This window comes from Sminthopsis crassicaudata, chromosome 1, assembly GCF_048593235.1.
Source record: "Sminthopsis crassicaudata isolate SCR6 chromosome 1, ASM4859323v1, whole genome shotgun sequence".
In the NCBI taxonomy this organism is placed as follows: Eukaryota; Metazoa; Chordata; class Mammalia; order Dasyuromorphia; family Dasyuridae; genus Sminthopsis; species Sminthopsis crassicaudata.
Window position 1 is genome coordinate 512,358,680 of NC_133617.1, and position 23,451 is coordinate 512,382,130.

Sequence of the window (23,451 nt, forward strand, 5' to 3'; positions counted from 1 at the left end):
ACAGTCTAGATTTTAGCAAAACTGGCCTTGCTGTTCTTCATTTCTGGCATTTCATTGCCCATCCTTATACTGTTGCACAGACATTCCCTCTCCCTCTCCTTTTCCTTCCCCCTCCCCTCCCTCTTCTCCTTCCCCTCCCTCAATTATTTCTGGAGGGCACTTCTTCCTTAATGTACTTCTTCCTCACATTTGTGCTTCATATTTATATGTATTTCCCTTCCAAGCTTACATTCTGCTAAAAGCTACTAAAGATATAGCCACAAGTGCCTCCCAAGCTGAAATTAAGTTGCATTTATATTGTTTGTATTTTGAATTTGCTATTCTCTACATTGTTTTCCTTGTTAGATTGTAAGCAATTTGTGAGCAGGGGTAGTTTCATTTTTGTTTCTCTATCCCCAGATACCTAGCATTGTACCTTGGCTCATAGTAGGAATTTAATGCTTGTTGATTGATTTGTTTACATTTTTTCATCTTATCTTACCAGTTAAATGAGAGTTGGGGTCAGTTACTATCTTTTGTGTGTTTTCCATGTTCATTACACAATGTTGGGAATTACTCAGTATATATGTATAATGGGAGTTTCATTTACTGTTGTGGAATGAACTAAAGTTAAAATTTTATATCAAGGAGACTTTCTTAATCCAGTTATTTTTAAAGCAATTTAAAATCTTATAGGAAGTACAGTTTTCCTTAAAATCATCATCCCCATTTTGCAAGTGAAGAAACTGAAGACCCAGGACAAGGAGATTTTGCATGGTTAAAAACGACAAATGTAGTATCTTTAAAATTAAGCTAGAGAGGGGGTAAAGCTCCAAAAATTGATTAAAGTGTTCAGGCTGATGCTGATGTCAACTGTGGCTTTGTGCTGACAACTGATGAGTTGTAATATAATTATAGGTGGAACTACAGTGTGAATGTGGAAGAAGAAAAGAGACCATGGTTTGCTCTGAGGCATCTAGTAAATTAAGCTAGAGAGGGGGTAAAGCTCCAAAAACTGATTAAAGTGTTCAGGCTGATGCTGATGTCAACTGTGGCTTTGTGCTGACAACTGATGAGTTGTAATATAATTATAGGTGGAACTACAGTGTGAATGTGGAAGAAGAAAAGAAACCATGGTTTGCTCTGAGGCATCTAGTACCTATCAGAGGTTGGTGCTATTAAGCTTATCTTTCTCCCCAAATTTTCACTATCTGAATAATACTTCTCCAGTTTTCACAGTGGTTTCTATCATTTCATTTTATTCTCCTAAAACTGAAAAAGTCTATAGTATCCCACTTTACCAATGAGAGTGAAGGCTAGACAAAGTAATGACTTTAAAATCCCACTGCTCTTTGGTGACAGAGATGGGACTAAGACTTTGGCTTTTGGACTTCGCATTCAGTATTATCTGCCATATTAAAGCCCCAGCCAACCATGGATGAAGGGGAAGGGGCCTTCATTCTCTCTCTCAGGCTTTAGAAACCTTAATTTAAGCAAGGAAGATAAATATAATGAAAGTGAAGTCCTTGAGCAAAGCTGGAGAGATGAACGAAACAGGAGTGGGATTGGCTGGATGAGGCTTCAACATCTAACAATAGACACCAGTCTTTTTGGCTAATTTTTTTTAACTTAATAGTATTTTATTTTCCTAATTATGTGAAAAGATAGTTTTCAACATTTATTTTTGAAAGATTATGACTTTCAATTTTTTTTTTCCCTTCACTCTTCCCCAAGACAATAAGTAATCTTGCTTGGTTATAGGATATACATGTACAGTAATTTTAAACATATTTCCATTGTGAATGTGTGGAACAGAGTGGGTTTGTGGATGATTTTTGAGAGTTGAGATTAAAAATAATGTGCAATATAAGTTTGTAGTGTATTATCTTTGTTATTCCAATGAAAATGAATCATGACCTCTATGTATGAGACTGACTTGAAATGGTAAGATTTTCCTTAAGCCGACAACATTTTTTTTAGGTGTCCTTTACAAATACACAGTTACATATTACTAAATCTTTTTGCTTCTCTATCTGATTGTTGATACATAGAAAGTCTAGAAAGATAGAGAATTTTAGTATTAGAAGATGATTTTGAAATAACCTAGTCTACTTTTCTTGCTGTTACATGGATCTGTTACATCCCTAGCAGATCATCTCCAGCTTTTAAAAACTTCCAATGATGTTTTGCTCACTACCTTACAAAGTTGCTAATTTCATTGTTTCATAACTGTACTTTTTAGAAATTTGTTTTTTACTAATTCTTCCTTTGCCTTCTAGAAAATGTCTAATTCCACTACTGCATAAAACAGGAAGACCTGAGTTCAGATCTTCATTCAGACACTAACTAGTCATGCAGTCCTAGACAAGCCACATCACCTCTTGGCCTGAATTTCCTTATTTGTAAAATGGGGATAATAATAGCACTTACCTCAAAGAATTGTTGTGAGGATTCAGTGAGATAACATTATTTCATTCATTATATTAGCCATTCTTTTTAACTTAGTGGTATATGCAGATTTGATGGATATATCTTTAAGATCCATCCAAGTTAGTGATTTTAAAAATAAATAAATAAATAAAGGCTGAACAGGAAAGCATTAAGAACAGAACCTAGCAGCATACCCTAGTGCCTTTCCCCTAGAATAATATTGTTATTAATCAACATTCTTTGTTTATGGTTATTCAGTTAATCAAAAATCTCTCTGATTGTATTATCATCTGTTCTTTCCCCATCTCATTCACAAAGGTATTTTGGAAAACTATGTTACATAAGTTTTTAAAACAAGATTCAGTAGAGAGACAACATTTCCTTAATGTACTAAACAATATTTACTCTTAGTGCTTCAGGGATCCATTAATGTGAATATTCTTGTAAAAAATTATTTTATTTTTTTTTAATGAACAAAAATCAATCTTCTCTTCCCCTCTTCTAATTGCTCTTCTCACCATTGAGAATGAAGAAAAAACAAAAACCTTGTTACAAACACATAAAGGCAAATAAAACAAATTTCTAAATTGATCATGTCCAGAAAGTATATGTCTCATTCTGTATTCTCAGTTGAATCCTTCACCTCTCCATCTGGAGATAGGTAACCATATTTCATCATTACTCCTCTAAAACTGTGGGCTGGTTATTACATTGATTAGAGTTTAGAGTTGTTTGTCTTTACATTTTGTTGCCTCTGCATGAATCATTCTCATGATTCTGTTCACTTCACTCTGCATCAATTCTTACAAAGTTTTTCCATCCCTCTTATTCTTTCTTACAGCACAATAGTATTCCATTACATTTATATACCATCACTTATTCAGCAATTTCCCAATTGATAGGTGCTTTTATTTTAGTTATAAGTCTGTGACCATTCCTTGCCTTGGTTCACAACATCTTTCTGGGTGCTAGTGCATGTTGCATATGTCCTGGTACTCTGTTCCCAGTGTCTTCAAATCTCTCTAAATCCCTATACTGACCTGAGCAGGAAAGTAACTCATCGTGACTTTTTCTTGGATTTCTCTGCCAGGATTCAGTTTGATGTATTTTCTAGTTTGTTTGGGGGCATTTTTAACAGTGAAGGATTTCTTGCAGCATCATTTCCTATTGCTACTGCATTACTCTACCATTTTGTCTCCACCAGTACTCTTTCCTTAGTAGATCTTGGTGAATAAATGTCAGAGACATTTATTATCTAGTCTATAACTCTGTGGAATTGAAACTTTCTGCACTTAGCTTTATCTATATAACGCTCTGCTTAATTACAAGGCCATAGCTTAAATTTTCCCAACTTGGCACATAACTTGCCAGAGTTTATACTCATTTGGCATAGCCTTTGAAACATAAAGGTTGCACTTTAGTGAAAGATTAGGATCTTATAAAAATAGGAAATGTAGTTAATTTGGTATGACTTTGTTAATGAAGATTACATTAGGCATGTGATCCCAGAAGATTTCCCATAATTTAGTCCAGTTCATTCAGGCTACACAGTGCCAGAATCAAAATCTCCAGGCTTTTTAGATGTTTCATCTTTTGAGTCCCCAGAATTGCACACCAAATTCTGTTCTTGTTTATGATATCTTTCTTTTCTTTTTTTTGGATGGAAATAGGAAATGGTTTTTAATATTAAGGGAAATTGTGGTATAGAACAGAATAAATATTAGCAGCCAAAATGATTTTCCAAAAGTGCAAATCTATTTGTCAAGCTTTTTATTTTCAAAACATATATATGGATGATTAGACAACATTGACCTTTACATAGCCTTGTGTTTTACATTTTCTCACCCATCCCCTTATCCCCCCATCCCCTCCCCTAGATGGCAAGCAATTCATTATATGTTAAACATGTTAAAATATATGTTAAATCCAATATGTATAAACATTTATATAATTCTCTTGCTGCACAAGAGAAATCAGGTCAAAAAAGAAAGTAAATGAATAAGAAAACAAAATGCAAGTGAACAACAACAAAAAGAGTAAGAATGTTATGTTGTGATCCATATTCAGTTCCTACAGTCCTTTCTCTGGGTGTAAGATGGCTCTCTTCATCACAAGATTATTGGAACTGGCATGAATCATCTCATTGTTGGAAAGAGTCATGTTCATCAGAATCGTATAATATTGATGTTGTCGTGTACAATGGTCTCCTGGTTCTGCTCATTTCACTTAGCATTAGTTCATGTAAGTCTCTCCAGGCCTTTCTAAAATCTTCCTCTTGATCACTTTTTATAGAACAATAATATTACATAACATTCATATACCATTACCTAATTCAGCCATTCTCTAATAGGTTTTATTTCTAAGCATCTGGAGATTCAAAGACTATTGAGCTGAGAATCATAAAGTTGGAATGGTGATAGGAGCTCTGAATTTTCCTTTCCTTTAAATGAGATTTACCCCCTTTAATTATGTCTCTCTTTTTAGGCCTGGTTTGAAATATTTGTTTTTGAGATATCACCTGGCAGACTTAGCAGCTTTTTGCCATATTGTTTCACATAAATATGAGAATGTTTATTCTGTAATAAACCATTTTAGGATTATATAAATTATGAAGAGAAGCAGAGTGGCATAAGGAATAGAGAGATGGCCTTGGAGTGGGAAAGACATGCATTCAAATGCTGCCTCTGACACAGAGTGCCAAGGTGTACCTCTTTGCCCCAGATAACACTTTTAAGACATTAAGTTGCAGATCTGCATTTAAAGAGGGACTTTTCCTTATTAGAAGTTTCCTGTGTCAATGAAGTAATAGATCTGATCCTAAATAAATAATCAATAAATAAACATATTGTACCTATTAGGGAAGATTATCTAAAACCATTAGATTTGGTCAAATTCCTTTTTTTTTTCTTATCACATTAATATTTTTTCTATTCTCAGGATTGCTGCTATTTCTATGGCTACTAAAATAACTGACTTACAGCTTGGAGACTCAGTGGAAATAAGCAATTTGATTACTAAAAAAGAAATTCACCAAACCAGGTAATTTTTTAAAGGGAAATAAACATACAGCTACTCTTGAATAATTTTCAAAAGTAGAAAATAGCTTAATGGTATAAAAATTGTGAAACATACATTAGATGTATCTCTATATATATGTATTAGATGCTTTTTTCTTCTTTTGACTTTTCAGTCAGATTGTTTTCTCTCTATATTACTGCTAAGATTGATATCACATTAAGAAATTGCTATTTTTGGTGGATGAAGAATGTAATTTTGAAGCATGTGGTATAATAAATGGGAAGGAATGGTTTTAATGGGAAGCTACAATTAAAGACTTTGGATAACATTTGAACCTTGGACATTGGCAAGTAAAGCTAGGAGACAGCCAGATAAATTTTTTTCTCAAGTTTGCTGACTTCTAAGGACCAGAAAAATGAATTCCACTACTTTGACTTATCCAAGAAGACAGAATAAATTGGTTTCTCTAATCTGGGGACATGCCTGCTTCTCAATGAAGGATCTGAATCCCTGGATTCCATGATTAAGAGGAAGGTTGTACAGAGAATGACTAAGGATACTAAGACATGCTTAGATGGTGACAGATCAGTCATTATATTAAAAGACTTAGCCCTTATGAAAAATCTTCTTTTGGAGCAGATTTCTTGAATTCTACTTTTTAAAAATATACTACATCAAAACACTTCATGGCTTAAAGAAAGCCTAAACTTTGTGAATATTTCACAATATTTAACAGCTACGTGGGAAAACTGGGACACTGATGCATTGTTGGTGGAGTTGTGAAAGAATCCAACCATTCTGGAGAGCAATCTGGAATTATGCCCAAAAAGTTATCAAAATGTGCATACCCTTTGACCCAGCCATACTACTACTGGGCTTATACCCCAAGGAACTACTAGAGAAGGGAAAGGGTCCTGTATGTGCCAAAATGTTTGTGGCAGCCCTTTTCATAGTGGCTAGAAGCTGGAAGATGAATGGATGTCCATCAATTGGAGAATGGTTGGGTAAACTATGATATATGAATGTTATGGAATATTATTGTTCTATAAGAAATGACCAACAGGAGAAATACAGAGAGGCTTGGAGAGACTTACATCAACTGATGCTGAGTGAAACGAGCAGAACCAGAAGATCATTATACACTTCAACAATGATACTGTACGAGGATGTATGCTGATGGAAGTGGATTTCTTCAACATAGAGAAGAGCTAATCCAATTCCAATTGACTAATGATGGACAGAACCAGCTACATCCAGAAAAGGAACACTGGGAAATGAATGTAAACTGTTATTTTTACCTTCTGAATCCAATTCTTCCTGTGCAACAAAAAATTCGGTTCTACACACATATATTGTATCTAAATTATACTGTAATATATTTAACATATATAAGACTGCTTGCCATCTGGGGGAGGGGGTTGGGGGAGGAAGGGAAAAAATCTGAATAGAAGTAAGTGCAAGGGATAATGTTGTAAAAAATTACCCATGCATATGTACTGTCAAAAAATGTTATAATTATTAAATAAAATAAAAAATTAAAAAAATATATTTAACAGCTACATATTAAATTATTTGTACTTTGCACTGTTTTTAGGTTTCATGATAAAAGTATACTGAGAAGTATTTATTCTTTTTCTTTTTTTTTTTTTTTTTTTCTTATGCCAATCAAGGCTTCAGTGTGATGAAGAATGTTTGGCCCTAGAAAGGAAAAGGTAAGTTATATATCTTATCTCCTTGAAATAGGTTTTATGGAATTAACTTTTAAGTCTGTAAAATAGGGATGTGGGAAAGGAATAGAATAGACCATGCTTTCCCATTTTAAATCCTATAAACTCTTTAAGAAAATGTTATCCATCAGATCATCAAGTATTTTATTCAACAACTATTATGTGCTTAACATTGTGGTGTGCATCATAGAGGCTACAAGAGAAACATTGATAAACTGTATATTTAAATAAGCAATAAACATGATTTATTTCCTCAATGAAGTCCAGCTGTTCACAGCACAATAATTTCAGACCAACACTCTTGATTTCATCTGAAAGGTTATATACAAAGAAGATAGCTAATTTTGCAGCAGCCTTCACACTGGGTGTAATCCACCTCCCCAGCCTATTTGCTCCACTGTACTTTCAGAGCATTGTTTAATATCCCATAGAGGAAAAAATCAGAGGATGCAGTAGTGATAAATAATCATTCTTAAATTGTAAACTTGTTCTATGATAAATTTCACTTGGATTAATCCTTCCTCACAATAAAAAAAAAAATGATAATTTTTAAGTTCAGCATCAGTGTCATCCCATAGAATAGCTAGCAATATTGGAAATTATTAGCTTTACATTATAAAAAGGAGTAGGACATGTTCAGAGAAGCAATAGGGAGAGTACATATGAAACCATAAACATAATATTAGTGAATGAATATTTGCCCTAGATAAAATACTATTGATTTCATTTGGATTTCCATTTTTATTCTATTTAAATTCACCTTATTTATTATTATTCTAAGTTTCCTCTCAGCCTTAGACATGATTTAATACACTTCACTGCACAACTACCTTTATTAAAGTACTTCAGCATAGTTTAAACTGGTCTCAATGAAAACGAACAATTCAACCCTTGTTACTTCTTTAGCCTTATCTTTTAAGCTAATAAGTAATTCATTTTTAGCATATACTTTGCGTTTTTCATTCATATGTGCAAAAAAAAAAAATTAATCCCCATTTGCTATTTGTCCTGTACTTTCCTGATTTTTGTTTGTTTTTTGCTTATATTTAACAAACCAGTTACTGTAATTTGCCCATTTCTTTCTTAATTTCAGGCGTCTAGCAGAGGCTCTTAATATCAGTGAAAGTTCTGACCCTTTTAATGTACGTTCTGGGTCAAGATACAGTGATAGCCTGAAAGAAGATGCTAGGTATGTGGCTTGTGGTGCTTTGGGGCAAGTACTTTGCAAAACAAAAGAACTATTAGATCATTTCATTTAATGTTTATGATTATTTGTGAAGGTACTAATAAAAATTCTGTTTAATTTTCTTTTCTAACAAATTCTGTTATTTTAAAAATATTTTTCACTGCCTTAAAATTGTTCAGGAAAGTAACAAGAGATTAAAACTCATTAAATTTTATCACTTCATCTCAGTTAAGTTACAAGAGCTATGGGAGCCATCCTTAACTTCTAGAAACTAAAGAATAGAGAGATTATATAGCTGTATTAGACACAACAGGATTCTTAAATTTTCATTGTGGTATTTTAAAATGGCAGAGAAAAAGCTGAATGAAGAGAATGTCTTCTCTCATCTTGTAAAGATAACTGTAAAATGATTGCGATCTTGTCTAATTCTGAAGGTAAGCCCAGAGACAGTTAATCCAAATAGTGTTTATAACCTAGTTAATTTTTAGCTGCTTACTTAAATAAATTAGTATCTATAATTTCTCATCTATACAGAGATTTCCCTCAAAGATACATTTTGTTAACCTGATCATACCTTCTCATTTTATGCTATTCTTGTCCATAAAACTTCTATAAAGAATACATTGTTTGCTAGATTGCTTTTCTTAGTTTCTCTTAATATTAAGGTGGGTATTAGTGAGTACAAACTCTCTCTCTCCATTGATCATAGATATGTTTTATGCTGATTTTTGCAAGCAGTTCGACTTAGGTAATGTGCTGCATCCTGTTAATACACACTGATATATATCCTTTGATTAATCCATAACTTTGATTCTTTGACGTTGTCAAGGAATTTGAAGAATATTCTAAAAAGACAATTTTCTTGTTTCAAGGAGAAGCCTGGGATTGTTGAAAGCACTCTGCAATTTCCTAAATACAATTCAACCTTTTTTTGTCCATCTACATTGTCTGTCCAATTGATATATACTAATGGGCCATTCAGTGTTTGTCCATCCAACTACATTGTATAGTTGACACAGTAAACATTGTTTATTCATCTATTGTTTTTTCCCCTTTTTAGATTATTAGGCTGACCCTCTATAGTGATTTCAGATCTAATTTAGACATCTCTATAGAATTATAGTTCTTGTGCAATCAACAAAATGTTTGAGACAACCTCACTATCTCTAGAGAAATTCTTTTTTTAAATTTTTATTTGTTTTTAATGTTATTTTATTTCTTTAAATATTTCCTAATTTCATGTAAAAACATTTTAACAATTACTTTTTTAAATTTTGACTTCCAGGGGCAGCTAGGTGGCGCAGTGGATAGAGCACCAGCTTTGAATTCAGGAGGCCCCGAGTTCAAATCTGGTCTCAGACACTTAATACTTCCTGGCTTGTGACCCTGGGCAAGTCACTTAACCCCAGCCAGGGGTGGGGGGGGAGGGGGGGATTTTGACTTCCAAATTTTCTCCTCCTCTCCTTGAGAAGACAAGCATTTTGATTTCAGTTATACTTGTGAAGTCATACAAACCCTATTGCCATATTAGCCATGTCACAAAAGAAAATTATAAAAATAATGTAAAAAAATAAGTATACTTTCATATGTTTTCCAATAGAAAACACCATCTGTATTCAGAATCTTTCTCTGAAAGTGAATAGAATTTGTCATCATGGGTCCTTTGGAATTGTCTTGGACAGTTATCTTTTTTTTTTTTTTTTAGGTTCTTTTTTAAAAGTAATTGGATTTTTTTTCTAGTTATACATGTATAGTAACTTTTTTAATACACAGTTCTTTATGAATCATTAGGAGAGAAAAATCAGAACAAAAGGGAAAAAAACACAAGAGCAAAACAAAAACAAAATGAATTATAGCATATGGTTCATAGAATATATTTATTTATATTTAAAATCCATAGTTCTCTTTCTTAATGCAGATGGTGTTTTCTATTGGACAGTTGTCTTAATCAGAATAGATAAATCTTTCACAATTATTCATCCTTGCAATATTGTTATAATTGTGAACAATATTCTCCTGTCATTTCATTTTGTCTGAGTTCATTTTTCTAAAATGTTCCTGCTTGTGTTTCTTATGCTATAGTATTCCATTACAATCCCATACACTACAACTTATTCATTCCCTAGCTGAATCACGTCCTGTCGGTTTTCAGTTCTTTACTACCACAAAAAGCTGTTTTAAATAATTTTGTACAAATAGGTCCTTTTCTCTTTTCTTGGATCTCTTTGGGATACAAATGCTAAGTCAAAAAGTATATACACTTTTATAATCCTTTGGGCATGGTTCCAAATTGTTCTCCATAATGGTTAGACCAGTTTATTACTCTACCAACAGTATATTAGTATCCCAATTTTTCTATATCCTTTCCAACATTCATCATTTTCTTTTTCTCTCATGATAATCAGATTGATAGGTTTGAGGTGGTATCCTAGAGTGCTTTAAATTGCCTTAATTAAGGCAATTTAATGCCTTAATCAACTAATGATTTTATTAGCTGATAAATCATTCATTAATAATGATTTATTATTAATCAACAGTGATTTAGAATGTTTTTTCATAGGTAGATATGAATAAATAGCTTTGATTTCCTTTTTAAGTTTTATTTTTTCAGTGGTATTTAATTTTTCCAAATACACATAAAAGATAGTTTTCAACATTCATTTTTGTAAACCTTTGTGTTCCAAGTTTTTCTTCTCCCTTTCCCAAGACAGCAAGTAATCTGATATAGGTTAAACATGTGCAATTCTTTTAAATATTTCTGTATTTATGTGGTACAAGAAAAAATCAGACCAAAAGAGGAAAAAAAACATGAGAAAGAATACAAACAAAAAGGTGAAAATAAACATGTGATCCACATTCAGTCTCCATAATTCTCTCTCTGGATACAATTGGCATTTTCCATCCCAATCTGTTAGAATTGCCTTGAATCTTTTCATTGTCTGTCACAGTTAATCATCGCATGATCATGTTCTTCTGGTTCTGCTCACTTCATTCAGCATTACTTCACATAGGTCTTTCCAGGCTTTTCTGAAATCAGTGTGCTAATCATTTCTAATAGAACAATCATATTTCATTACCTTCATATACTATAACTTATTGAGCTATTCCCAATTGATGGTTGTCCATTCAATTTCCAGTTCCTTACCATAACAAAAAGAGTGCTATAAACAATTTTTGCACATTTGGGTCCTTTTTCCTTTTTTTTATTATCTCTTTGGAATATAGAACCAGTAGTGAGACTGCTAGATCAAAAGTTATGCCCAGTTTTATAGTCATTTGGGCATAGTTCCAAATTGCTTTCCAGAATGGTTGATCATTTTACAACTCTACCAGTAATGCATTAGTGTCCCAATTCCTTACATTCCTTCTAGCATTTATTATCTTTTCCTATCATCTTAGCCAATCTGAAAGGTGTGAGGTGGTACTTCAGAGTTGTCTTAATTTGCATTTCTTCATTCAATAGTGATTTAGAGCATTTTTTTCCTTTAACTAGAAATTAATTTCTTCAACTGAAAACTATTCATGTCCAATTGTTCTTTGACCGTTTATCAGTTGAGGAATGATTTGTATTCTCAATTTGAGTTAGTTCTCTATATATTTTAGAAATAATGCCTTTATTAGAAGCACTGGGTATAAATTTTTTTTTCCAGAATATTTTTGATTTCTTCTGAAAACTGCCTGTTTATATCCTTTGACCATTTATCAGGTGGGGAATGGCTCTTTTATAAATTTGACTTGATTCTATACTCAGTATATATTTAAGAGGAGCCCTTGAAAAACTTGCTATAAAAATTTTTGATATTACTTCATTGTCTGTCCCACTTTCTTTAACCCTGGGTTGTAATCCCATCTGGGGTTTCATAACTGAATGTGGAGGTCACAAAATTATGATTTATTATCAGTAAATGTTTGATTTGTATACCTGTTTCATATACCTATATACTCGGGGTTGCTTTAAAATTTCTTGGGTGAAAAAGGGTCATTAGTGGAAAAAGTTTTAAAAGCTTATGGTACCTTTTAGCAAAATGTAGTTTCTCTGATTATCCTTTTTAGTTAGGTTGATTTTTGTTTTTGCTTTGTCAGAGATTGCAATTGTTACCCCCTGCCTTTTTTTTTTTTTTTTAATAAGTTCAGCTGAAGTATATTAGATTTTGCTCCACCTCCTTATTTTGTGTGTGTCTTTCTATTTCAAGTCTCTCTTGTAAATACTATATTACTAGATTCTATTTTCTAATCTGTTTTGCTATCTGCTCCTAGTTTATGGATGAGTTCCTCCATTCACTTTCTTAGTTATGACAACTAACTGTATATTTCTCTCCATTCCACTTTCTTATTTTTATCTTGTCCCTCTTTGACAGTGTTTTGGTTCCAGCTCCAGCCTTCGTTAATCTTTCTTACCTTTTGTCATCTTCCCTGCCCTCTCCCCTCTTTTCTCTTATGCCCTTCTCCTCCTTTCCCTAGGGAATAAGTTATATTTCTGTTCAAAACTAAGTGTATTTATATATTCTTCAGTCCGTCAACAAAGTCTGCTAAGAGTGAAGTTCAAGAGTTGGCATCCCATACATTTTCTCCTTCACTGTAAAAGCTCTTCTTTGGCACATCTCTTTTATGTGAGAAAATTTTTCTCATTCTACTTTCCTTTTCTCCTTTTCCCAGTACGTCCCTCTTTGTCAAACTTTCTTTGTTTTTGAGATCATTACAACATAATTGTTGTGCATTCATTCTACTATCTATGTAAAGTCCTTTTAATTGTTCTAATAATGATCAAGTTCTTAGGAGCTTTATGTACCATCTTCCCATATAGAAATGTAAACATTTGAAACCCTTGTGATTGCCCGTGTGTGTGTGTGTGTGTGTGTGTGTGTGTGTGTGTGTGTGTGTGTAATTTTCTTTTAATTTATTTATTTTTACTATTCTTGAGACTTGTATTTGAAAGTCAGATTTTCTATTTAGCTATGGTCTTTTCATCAAGAGTGTTTGAAAGTCCTGTATGTCATTAAAAGTCCATGGAAAAATGCCCCTCGAAGTTTTACTAGGTAGATTATTCTTGATTGTAATCTTAGTTCCTTTTCTTCTAGGATATCATAATCCCAGCCTTCTATTCCTTTAAGATGGAAGCCACTAAATCTGGGTGATCTTGACTGTGGTTCCAAAATATTTCCATTGTTTCTTTCTGTCTTGAAGTCATTTTCTTTTTAACCTGGTAGCTCTGGAATTGGTTTATATCCCAAGAGTTTTCATTTGAGAATATTTTTCAGGTGGTGAACAGTGTATTCTTTCCATTTCTAGGACAAGTTTTGTTTTGTTTTGTTTATAATTTCTTGAAATATGATGTCTAGGCTCTATCTTTGATTAGGGCTTTCAGGTATCCAGTAATTCTTAATGTTTCAGAGTCAATAGTTTCCACTTGCCAATTCTGAATTTTAAGGAATTATTTTCTTTAGTGAGCCTTTGTACCTTTTTTCCACTTAATCAATTCAATTTTTTTAAAAAGAATTCTTGTTTTTAGGGAAATTTTGTGCCTCTTTTACAAACATTAAGCCAATTCTCTTTCTTAAGATGTTATTTTCTTCAGCATTTTTTGTGCTTCTTTTACTAAATTCTTTTCTCTATTTTCTTGCATCACTCTCATTTCTTTTCTCACTTTTCTACCTTTGTCTTACCTCTTTATTTAACTCTTGCAGAAAATCTTGTTGATCCAATTAGTATTTTTCTTTCAGGTTTTATTTGTACCTGTTTTCACATTGTTCTCTTCTTCTGTTTATATATCTTAATCTTCCCAGTCACTGTAATAACTTCTTATGGTTAGGTTCTTTTTATTATTATTATTTTCTCTTTTTTCCCATTTGTTTCTCAACTTTGAACTTTATGTTCAAGTTGGACTCTGCTTACCTGGGGTAGAGAGGCACTATCCTGAACTTTCGTCTTTTTGAGGCTACTGGAGTACTAAAACTACATATAGGCAGTAGAGTTGTCCAAGAGTGCCAGCTGAACCCAGTGCTAGTAGAATTGTAATTTCTTTCTGACCAATTTTCTGAGCCCCTTAATATCTCTGAGCTGAAAGCTCCTGAAGATGCTGCAGTGGCAGCATGTGTAAGCTCCAGGCATCCTTTCACTCTGTTGTCACAAACTTCTGCTGATTCCCTAAGTTTTCTTAGGCCAGAAGAATGTCTTACCTTTATCTTTTTATTAGCTTTGCTGCTCCAAAATTGTATTTGATTATTTTAAAGTTGTTTGGTGAAAGACAGTGTTGAGAATCCATCATCTTGGCTCTGTCCCCTGCTTTCTGCTTTTCTAGGAGTCCCCTAGACAATCAAGTCTGAGAAAAAGCTGAGAAAGACCATGGTAAAGATAGTTCTTTCCTCAAATTCTTCCCTACACAGCTGTCTACATTTTACTGAACCTTTATCCATTTTGCCCTCTTTGCTGTGCACCTCCCTTTCATTTTTCCTTTGTCTTTCATTCTATCCTTTCTCCAGTAATTCTTAAATATCTGAAAGTGTAATACTCAGTTTTCCCCTCTTAGTTTTCCTTCCTCTTGTCCTTTTCATATATGTTAGCCAGGGTTGGGAAGGGTATAGTAAACAAAATCATATTTGTTAGAAAAGGTTCATGGTAAGATAATTAAAATGATTTCTAATTGCAGGAAAGACTTAAGATTTGTCAGTGACGTTGAGAAGGAAATGAAAGCCCTGGTGGAAGCTGTAAATAAGGTTGGTAGCCAAAGATGTGAACCAATGCCAAAACTTCAACTTGTAACACAAAAATAAATTTTACCTGCATTGGAGGTGATGCAACAATCTTGTTTATTTAAAAAAAAAAAAAAAAAAAAAGTGGGAATAGAGAAGGAATGATTCATTTGCAGATAGACTTGACAATTACAAATACGGCATTTGCATTGCTAGCAAGCACTTTTTAAGTTTCTACTATGTGCCAGGCACTATTAGTCCTTGGGGACACAAATTCAAGAAATGAAACAAGTCCTGCTCTTGAGGAGTCTTATAGTACCAACCAAAGTATGGTCTGGAAGTTGCAGTTTAAAAAATTATAAGTAGTCCCGAGGATCAAAAGACAAAACATAGTTTTGTATATGTAGTATTTAACTCCTGATTTTAAAGTTAGTTATGTAATCTAGATTTCTTGGTGAAATATAAGTAATTGCCTGAAATCTTAAGTCAAAGGTTATTTATTTGCATTAGGAGTAATATTAAGAGTTTTAATATCTGAGTGATTTAAGTTATTTCTCTTTCTTTCTCAACACAGGGGAAAAATGTTAAAAAAAGCCATTGTTACCCTCCTATGAATAGAGACCATCGAAAGCTCATCTATGAGTTGGCCCAAATTTATGGTATTGAGAGTGTGAGTTATGACAGTGAACCAAAGCGTAATGTTGTTATCACTGCAGTGAGGTATGTTATGTTTTGCTTTCCTGTTTTGAGTTGTAGAAAAACCAATAGTAATTTTAAGGTTTTGAATATTTCTCTCAGAAATCGAAGATTTGCTTTTGCATGGCAGCCTTACTATATAAAAATTCTAAATTCTGATTCCACATATTCCCCAATATGTTTGAATTCTTAGAGAAATAGTAACAATTTGAAACTGTAGTCTCTGTTTTAATCAGATGTTTTTTCAGTGTCACATGGGCTTTCCTGTCTGGAGGTGCGAATGCACATTTAGAGTTGGGAGGATGCACCTCCCAACTTTAATCCAAACTTCACATAAATACCACACAGTGGAATGCTATTTTGTAAACACAGAGAACATAGAAAGACTACTCCTACCTGGTCTTCCACAAGTCTTTGTAAAACAACACTATTCTTATTATATATAAGCATATATTTCCCTAAGGCCTACATCTTTATCAAGTTTAGTTTAGATGCAAGTAATTGTTTATTATTCCTGTGGAGAACTGGGACAGCTAAATAGCACACTGGATAGAGCACTGGACCTGAATCTGAAAGATTCATATTCCTGAGTTCAGATCTGGCCTAAGAAACTAGGTAGGGAAACCTAAGCAAGTTATTTAATCCAGTTTGACTCAGTTTCTTTATCTGTAAAAGTGATCTGGAGAAAGAAATAGGAAATTACTCTGGTATTTTGCCAGAAAAACCCTAAAAAGGGTCACAAAGAGTTGGACATGATTGAAAATGACTGAACAACAACAAAGGAGAATTTACTACTCAGAGACTCATAGATTTCTCTTGACTTGAAGATATATGGTCTTTCTGCTATGGCTGATAGAAACGTTCTCTCTGCAAAGAAATTATTGTTTGGTGCTATTCAAAGATATCCTGGCCTATATGGCATGCAATTAATAATTGTTCCTTAGTCACCAGTCTATAGAAAAGTCAGAATCAGCAATAAACACGGTTTTTGCTCACCCTTAAATCTAAAATTATAGCTATACATATTTGATACTTGGACAAAAACATTAACGGTAACAATTGCTCATTCCCTAGTAATCTTTAATTGGATACATTAAAATCTTGCTACAATACATATTCCAAAATTGTAACTTGGAATTTCCCCCTCCCAGCTCACCTTTTTATCCCAATTTTATCATGTACTTGTTCTTGTGGGTTGATTGATTTGTTTTTAGCAGCCTGTCTTCCTATCATCAGTAGATCAGAATGACCTTTACAGATATTACCTCATCTGCCCTACCTTCAGCATTTAAAACAAATTCTCTTGGAGACTTCTTTCCCTGTCTTACTCTTCTCTTTGATATCTTAGAATTCATTTCAGGCCATTTCAAGGCATTAGCAGAACCATAACAAAGTTTTCTCTACTTATTCCATTTCTTACTGTCATTTTCCCAAGAAATTAGTCAAAACCAAAAGAGAACCAAAACTTACTAAAAAGGAAACTGAGTCAGTGGTTGAAAAATCAAACAGAAATAAGGAATGCCTAGATTTTGAAGTTAAATTATCAATCTTTTAAGTAATTAGAATGAAGAAAATGGAAATTTTCAGGTGAATAAACATTAGGTGTAATAGTCAGACAGTGTATTTACTAGGCAACTACTTTGAACCAGGCCCTGGGAATATGGAGACAAAAATGCCCCTGGAAAACTTAAATTCTATCAAGAGAAACATGTGCACATATGTGTATATGTATGTACATGTACATGCATGATATGTAAATTTTAAAACTAGACATATGATTTTTATCAGTGTAGGGAATGAGCAGTATAGAACTTTCTCTACCAATGAAGATTAAGACCTTTTTCCTACAGTCTTTTTGTGGGAGTGGGCCACTGGAAGCTTGAGTGATTTGTCCAAAGTTACACAAGGTAATTTGTGTCAGGTAAAACTCAATCTGAGATTTTCTTGATTTGCATAGAAAATATACACACACACACACACACACACACACACACACACACACACGCTAAGCAAAAAGTGAAGTCTAATAGGATCATGAAATGCCTTCATTAGGAAACAGGTGGTGTTGAGGGGGATATCCTATTAGAATATATGCTTCTCAAAGGCAGAAGCAGCTCCTTCATATACTAAGTACTGAATAAACTAACTGCTATTTAATATTTTGTGTTTTCTTTTATTAGGGGGAAGTCTCTTTGTCCTCCTACCACTCTCACAGATATACTGGAGAGGGAAATGCAGTCACGCCCACCACCACCAATTCCTCATCACAAACAACAAACAGATAAGTAAGAATTCTTTATTTGTGCTAATAGAAGTAAAGAATTATCCAAAGCCTTCTAAAGGTACACTTCAATCTTGAAGTCTGATGACTTACATGTTTTTGTCCCACTATGCCTGCAACATAAATAGCTATTGTCAGAGAACTACAGAATGTTAAAGCTATAGAAGATCCTAAATATCTTTTGACTCATTTATAAGGAAACAGAGGCCTAAAGAGGTAAAGAGAAAAATAGAGATTAGATTCCTAGTCTACTTTGTTATGATGTTATTAGAATATTCTAATTATTAGAAACATATTTAGAATTTTTTTTAGAAAAATTATTAGAAATCTTTCAAAAAAAGACCATTCTACCTCTGTCCACATCCTTTTTGAAAGGAACTACTTAATGTGCTAGGGGCTTTTTTCTTGATCTCTGAATGTTTAGATACCAATGAAGTTTCTGAACTCTGGTTTTCCCTTGCTCTCACTATATAACTCCTTGATAATGTCCTTTACACTACATCTGAGAAATTCTCACTGGTAAAAACTGCAATAACACACTCTCCATTAACCTTTATGTGACCCAGAACTACAGTTCTTCAGAGATTAGCATTTTGTGATTTGAAGCTATACAGCCTCACTGAAAGAGTATTGATTACATATTTATAAATGGACCTTTGTTTCATGGAGAAACTGCACAATTTCAAAAAGTAACGCAACTCATTTTTTCTTTTCTTTTCTTCTTTCTTTCTTTATTTAGAATTTTTTTTCCACAGTATATATGCATGAGTAATTTTTTTTTTTATAATATTATCCCTTGTATTCATTTTTCCCCCCTCCTTCCACTCCCTCCCCCCGATGACAGGCAATCCCATACATTTTACATGTGTTACAATAAAACCTAGATACAATATATGTGTGTAAATACCATTTTCTTGTTGCACATTAAGTATTAGATTCCAAAGGTATAAGTAACCTGGATAGATAGACAGTAGTGCTAACAACTTACATTCACTTCCCAGTGTTCCTTCTCTGGGTGTAGTTATTTCTGTCCATCATTGATCAACTGGAAGTGGCAACTCATTTTTTCTTGCTTTTATTCCATTCTGGGCCATGCTCATTGGGTATGTGCAGCCACTGTCAACTGATGGACCAGTTTCATGGTCTCTCTCCCCTTCCCCCCCAAGTTCCTTTTATCTGAACATCTTAGTCTTTATCTACTTAGTGTTTTCTGTTAGGTTTTTAGGCCACATTCTTAACTAATTATGCTTTAGTAGGTTTATTATTGTTCCAGGAATTAATATAATCAGTCCAGTGTCTTTCTGCAAACACAGACATACCTGCTGATATGGTGCCTTCTCTTAGACTACTCTTCCATCTGTGCTGTATATTTCTTTGGAATTTCTGTAAATTTCCTTGAATTACCTCACTAAATATAGGAAAACCCATTCCATTTGAACTCAGCAATGGAAAATATCCACAACTCTAGCAAGTATATTTACTTTTCTCTGATTTCCTTGCTTGGTATTAATAATTAGTGAGTCTTCAAAGTCATAAAGGAATCTTAAGTAATTTTACCATATATACCAGGTATTTTGATAGAACCTTTCAGGCATCTTTTTCCTGTATTAAATCAAATATTTTTATAATCAGCAAACAATAAGCACTGTGAAAACTGATAATTTCTATGTCTTTCAGGCAATGGTGATCATGCTGTCTCCTGAAGGCTATCATTAAAAAAAGTCTCTGTATCATTTCTTCATCAGTATGTCCTAAATATAAATTTTTAGATTCCCATGTAGAAATAGAATAATGAGAGTATAGTTACTGATAATTTCTCTGCCCCCTTTCTCCTCCTCTTTCCCCAAACAATATCTATTTTTGAAGGAGTATCATCTCCTCTTCCAGATATGGAGAAATGATCTCTCAAAAGGCCTCAAAATGTTACATCTCCTAATTTAATTTATATATATATATATATATATATAGACTAGTCCAGCTTTTCTCATCCTTTCTTTAATGTAATTTCCGCTTCATCTTGCAAATAGCAGGACTGTGATGTTAAATTTCATATATAATGGTTCTTTTGTCACAATTTGTTATAAATAGCTTGACAATCTTTTCCATTTTTCATAGATTCTTCTGTCTTTATCCTTAATGATTTAAAGTTTTATAGTTTAATTGGGTCCATCAATAAGCCTTTTATAAATCATTTTCTGTCTATATTTTGAACTGATATAGTCACTAGCTACCATATCTTCTCCAGTTGGCAAGGATATCAATGGTTCTCAACCAAGATTATAGTCTCTTTTTGCCCATTCTTAGTTGGCAGCTGATATATGATGGTTAAACCATAGGAAATACTGTTAATATTGATCAAGTCAGGGCAGTTAGGTGGCTCAGTGGATAGAGCACCAGCCCTGAAGTCAGGAGCACCTGAGTTCAGATATGGCCTCAGACACTTAACACTTCCTAGTTGTGTGACCCTAGGCAAATCACTTAACCCCAATTGCCTTAGCAAAAATAAAATAAAATAAATTTTTAAAAAAGTTAAGTCCTGAGTGTTTTTTTTTTTTTTAATCAGTTTCCCATTTTTCATTCTCCCATTTGAAAGTGACTTAGGTTTAAGTTGCCTCATTTTCATGTTGTATTTTATTTTTCTTCTAATTTTAGATGATTCTGATTTTTTTCTATCAAGTCTTGCTCCAAAAAGAGCAGTTTTAGAAGTGACTCCTACATAGAATTTTCCTGTCATTATATAACTAATTTTATTTTTTGTGATATTAATTTGATACTTGCTGTGTCTAATACCTCCCAGTGTTTTTCTTGAAAAGAATATTCAGATTCCTGTATGGTCCACAAATTTATGGCTTTTCTCATTTCTGTCTTAAACCATGTTTTACAAGATTGTTTTGTTTTCCCCCATGTCTGCTTTTGCACTTAAGTTACTAAATAATTAGGTAGTTCGTTACTTAATAGAATACTGGACTTGGAGTCATTAAGACCTGAATGCAACTCTCTTAATAGCCATGTAACTCTGGGCAAAACATTTAACCTTCATCTGCCTCATTTTCCTCATCTGCAAAATGAGTTTAATAGCAATCTCTACTCCCAGGGCTGTTATAAGGATAAAATGTATTATTTGTTAAAGACAGGAGTACTTGAGTTCAAATCCAGCCTCAGATACTTCCTAGCTGTGTATCCCTGGGCAAGTCACTTAACCCCAATTGCCTCAAAAAAAAAAAAAAAGTGCATTCATTTGAGATTTGGGGGCTGTTTTATTAGTTTTTTAAATGCACATTGCATGCTGGAACATTGATGTTTTATGTGCTTCGTTTACATTGAATTTAATTTTTATTAATTTTTTAAAAATAAAGTACTATGGAGGGGGAGCTATATTTTCTTCCTGTCTTTCCCTCTTCCCCTACCACAACTTTAGGTAAGTTAAGCTTAGAAATTAAGTTTCCTTAAAGGTAACTTGGCCTTGCTCTTTGGCAATGTGGTTTATAATTAAATGAAATAATAGGTTTTAAAGAGCTTTGTTATTATGCTAATATTGTTACCATTAATGCATTAGCCATGTAGTGTGGTTGTAAATTGATGAAACAATTCTCATAATTCATATACAAATATTTTATAGTCACCCTTTGTATATATTAAATAGTGTAATGATTCTGATATATTGAAACCATTTTACAAAGTTTGGCAAATAATAAATTAATAAACTTCCAGAATATATACAAATCTTTGAAAACATTATTTTTCTCTAAAATATAATTCTCATAATATCATTTTTATTTCAGGAATTCTGCTACCAGCGGATTGCAAAAAGTAGCAAAGGAACCAGTGATTGACTACTTTGATGTTCAAGACTGAGGAAAATAATGGGCCAGTCAGAAGTGTAGAAGTCTTTAGGTGTTATGCAAAGATTGATTCATTTTCCAACTGACACAATCATCATGCAAGTTTTTAACTCTCATATAATCAGTGTTTAGCACACTGTTTTGTACTGCTAAGAGCATGAGTGTGCTCAGAAATTTGTTGACTTTTATTCCTGCCTGTACAGAGTTTCAATGTATTTTAAACTGAGTACCTTACTATTCTCCCCCCAACCTCCTTTTCTTTTCTTTTCTTTTTTCTTTTTTGGCAACTTGTTGTACTTTAGTACTTGCTGTACAATCACAATGCTAATTAGAAAGGGGAAGGGAAGGGAAAGTGTTGATTTTGATTTTTTTTTTTTTTTTAAAGAAACCAAAACTGCCGTTTGATTTTATTATTTGTTGCATTATTGTAATTTTAATGGAATTGTAATATCTTAACTACTTGTGATGAAAATGAGATTTACAGTTTTCACTGCAACATCAACTTTGCAAATTGCATTCAGCTCTAATTTGTGTTTTTTTAATGCTAATTTATCTGGAAATAATTATCACCACTATAGTTTATTCATCTAGCTCAATAAGTTATCTATTTCTAGTAACTTTTAGAAAATAGTGAGTTCTTCAGTCCATAGTATAAGACATTATTAGTATTTTTTATCTGATAGGAATGGGGGAAAGATGGAGTCTTCATCTAAAATGTCATGAAATTTACTGAAGAATTTGACAAATTTACAGATGCTGCACCTGACACATTTAATATAATTACATAAATCTTGGTCAGAAAAAGCATCAGAATTCTAGAATTTGGTTTTCTATTATCTACATAGAATTTAATTGTATCACTTAATTCATTTCAGTCACAAACTTTGTTAAATGCCCCCTTTTAAGTCATTATGCTATATCCTCTAAGGGTGCTGAGACATAAACAAAAGAGCCAACACTAGATATTTTAAGGGGAAAGAAAAGGATTTCAAAGAGTCCCACAATATCCCAGAGTAACAAGCACCTGGTAAACTTTCTGCCAGTCAGTTTGAGCTTCCAAGAAAAAAAAAAAAAAAGTTTATTGGGTACCAAAGGATACTTTTCTTTGATGGTAATGAGTTTAAGGGTATAGCTTATTTACAATATTGATTAGCATCAGGCAGTACTATTTAGTTATTTATAATTATCATTTTGATTTCTTTAGTCTACCTTTCTTGCCGAAATCAGAATCCTGCATTGAGCCTTTGGAAAAGATTCTTTTCTTTAGTTTTAGGCTTAAACTACATAGACAATATTTTCGCCCTCACCACTTTCAGGTTCTCTCTGGTTCTGGCCTTTTACTTCTGGTTTACTGCTGTTTGGAACTCAGATTCTTGTTTAAAAAAACTACATTGCCTTCCTTGCCCAAACTTAAATACTAAGCATTTTTATAGTAGTAAGAAGTCAAAGAACCAATGTAGGCAAAGAGATTGAAAAAGAAAGAGAATGATGATAGAAGGAAAGACTGCACCTTGAGAGAGAGAAAATGGATATAAAGAAATTTTGAATTGTGGAGGCAGAAACTTGTGGGACCTCATAACTCATTACTGAAGTTTCATAGGAG

The 23,451-nt window shown here is 33.1% G+C and overlaps 1 protein-coding gene across 4 annotated transcripts in view; it reads left to right on the forward strand.

The window, feature by feature from the left end:
• Positions 1 to 22,364, forward strand: part of NFX1 (nuclear transcription factor, X-box binding 1) — an 80,306-nt gene extending 57,942 nt beyond the window's left edge. For 2 of the 4 annotated variants that reach the window (XM_074281606.1, XM_074281607.1), the window contains exons 17-24: positions 1,074 to 1,147; positions 5,347 to 5,448; positions 7,098 to 7,139; positions 8,248 to 8,343; positions 14,987 to 15,053; positions 15,604 to 15,749; positions 17,906 to 18,010; positions 21,789 to 22,364. In XM_074281606.1, the coding sequence (XP_074137707.1) occupies positions 1,074 to 1,147; positions 5,347 to 5,448; positions 7,098 to 7,139; positions 8,248 to 8,343; positions 14,987 to 15,053; positions 15,604 to 15,749; positions 17,906 to 18,010; positions 21,789 to 21,861 (705 nt within the window). In that variant the 3' untranslated portion in view covers positions 21,862 to 22,364. Of the gene's footprint in view, positions 1 to 897; positions 998 to 1,073; positions 1,148 to 4,476; positions 4,636 to 5,346; positions 5,449 to 7,097; positions 7,140 to 8,247; positions 8,344 to 14,986; positions 15,054 to 15,603; positions 15,750 to 17,905; positions 18,011 to 21,788 lie in introns of those variants that run through there. The other 2 variants (XM_074281608.1, XM_074281609.1) reach the window with 2 other exon arrangements.
• Positions 22,365 to 23,451: the final 1,087 nt, after the last annotated feature.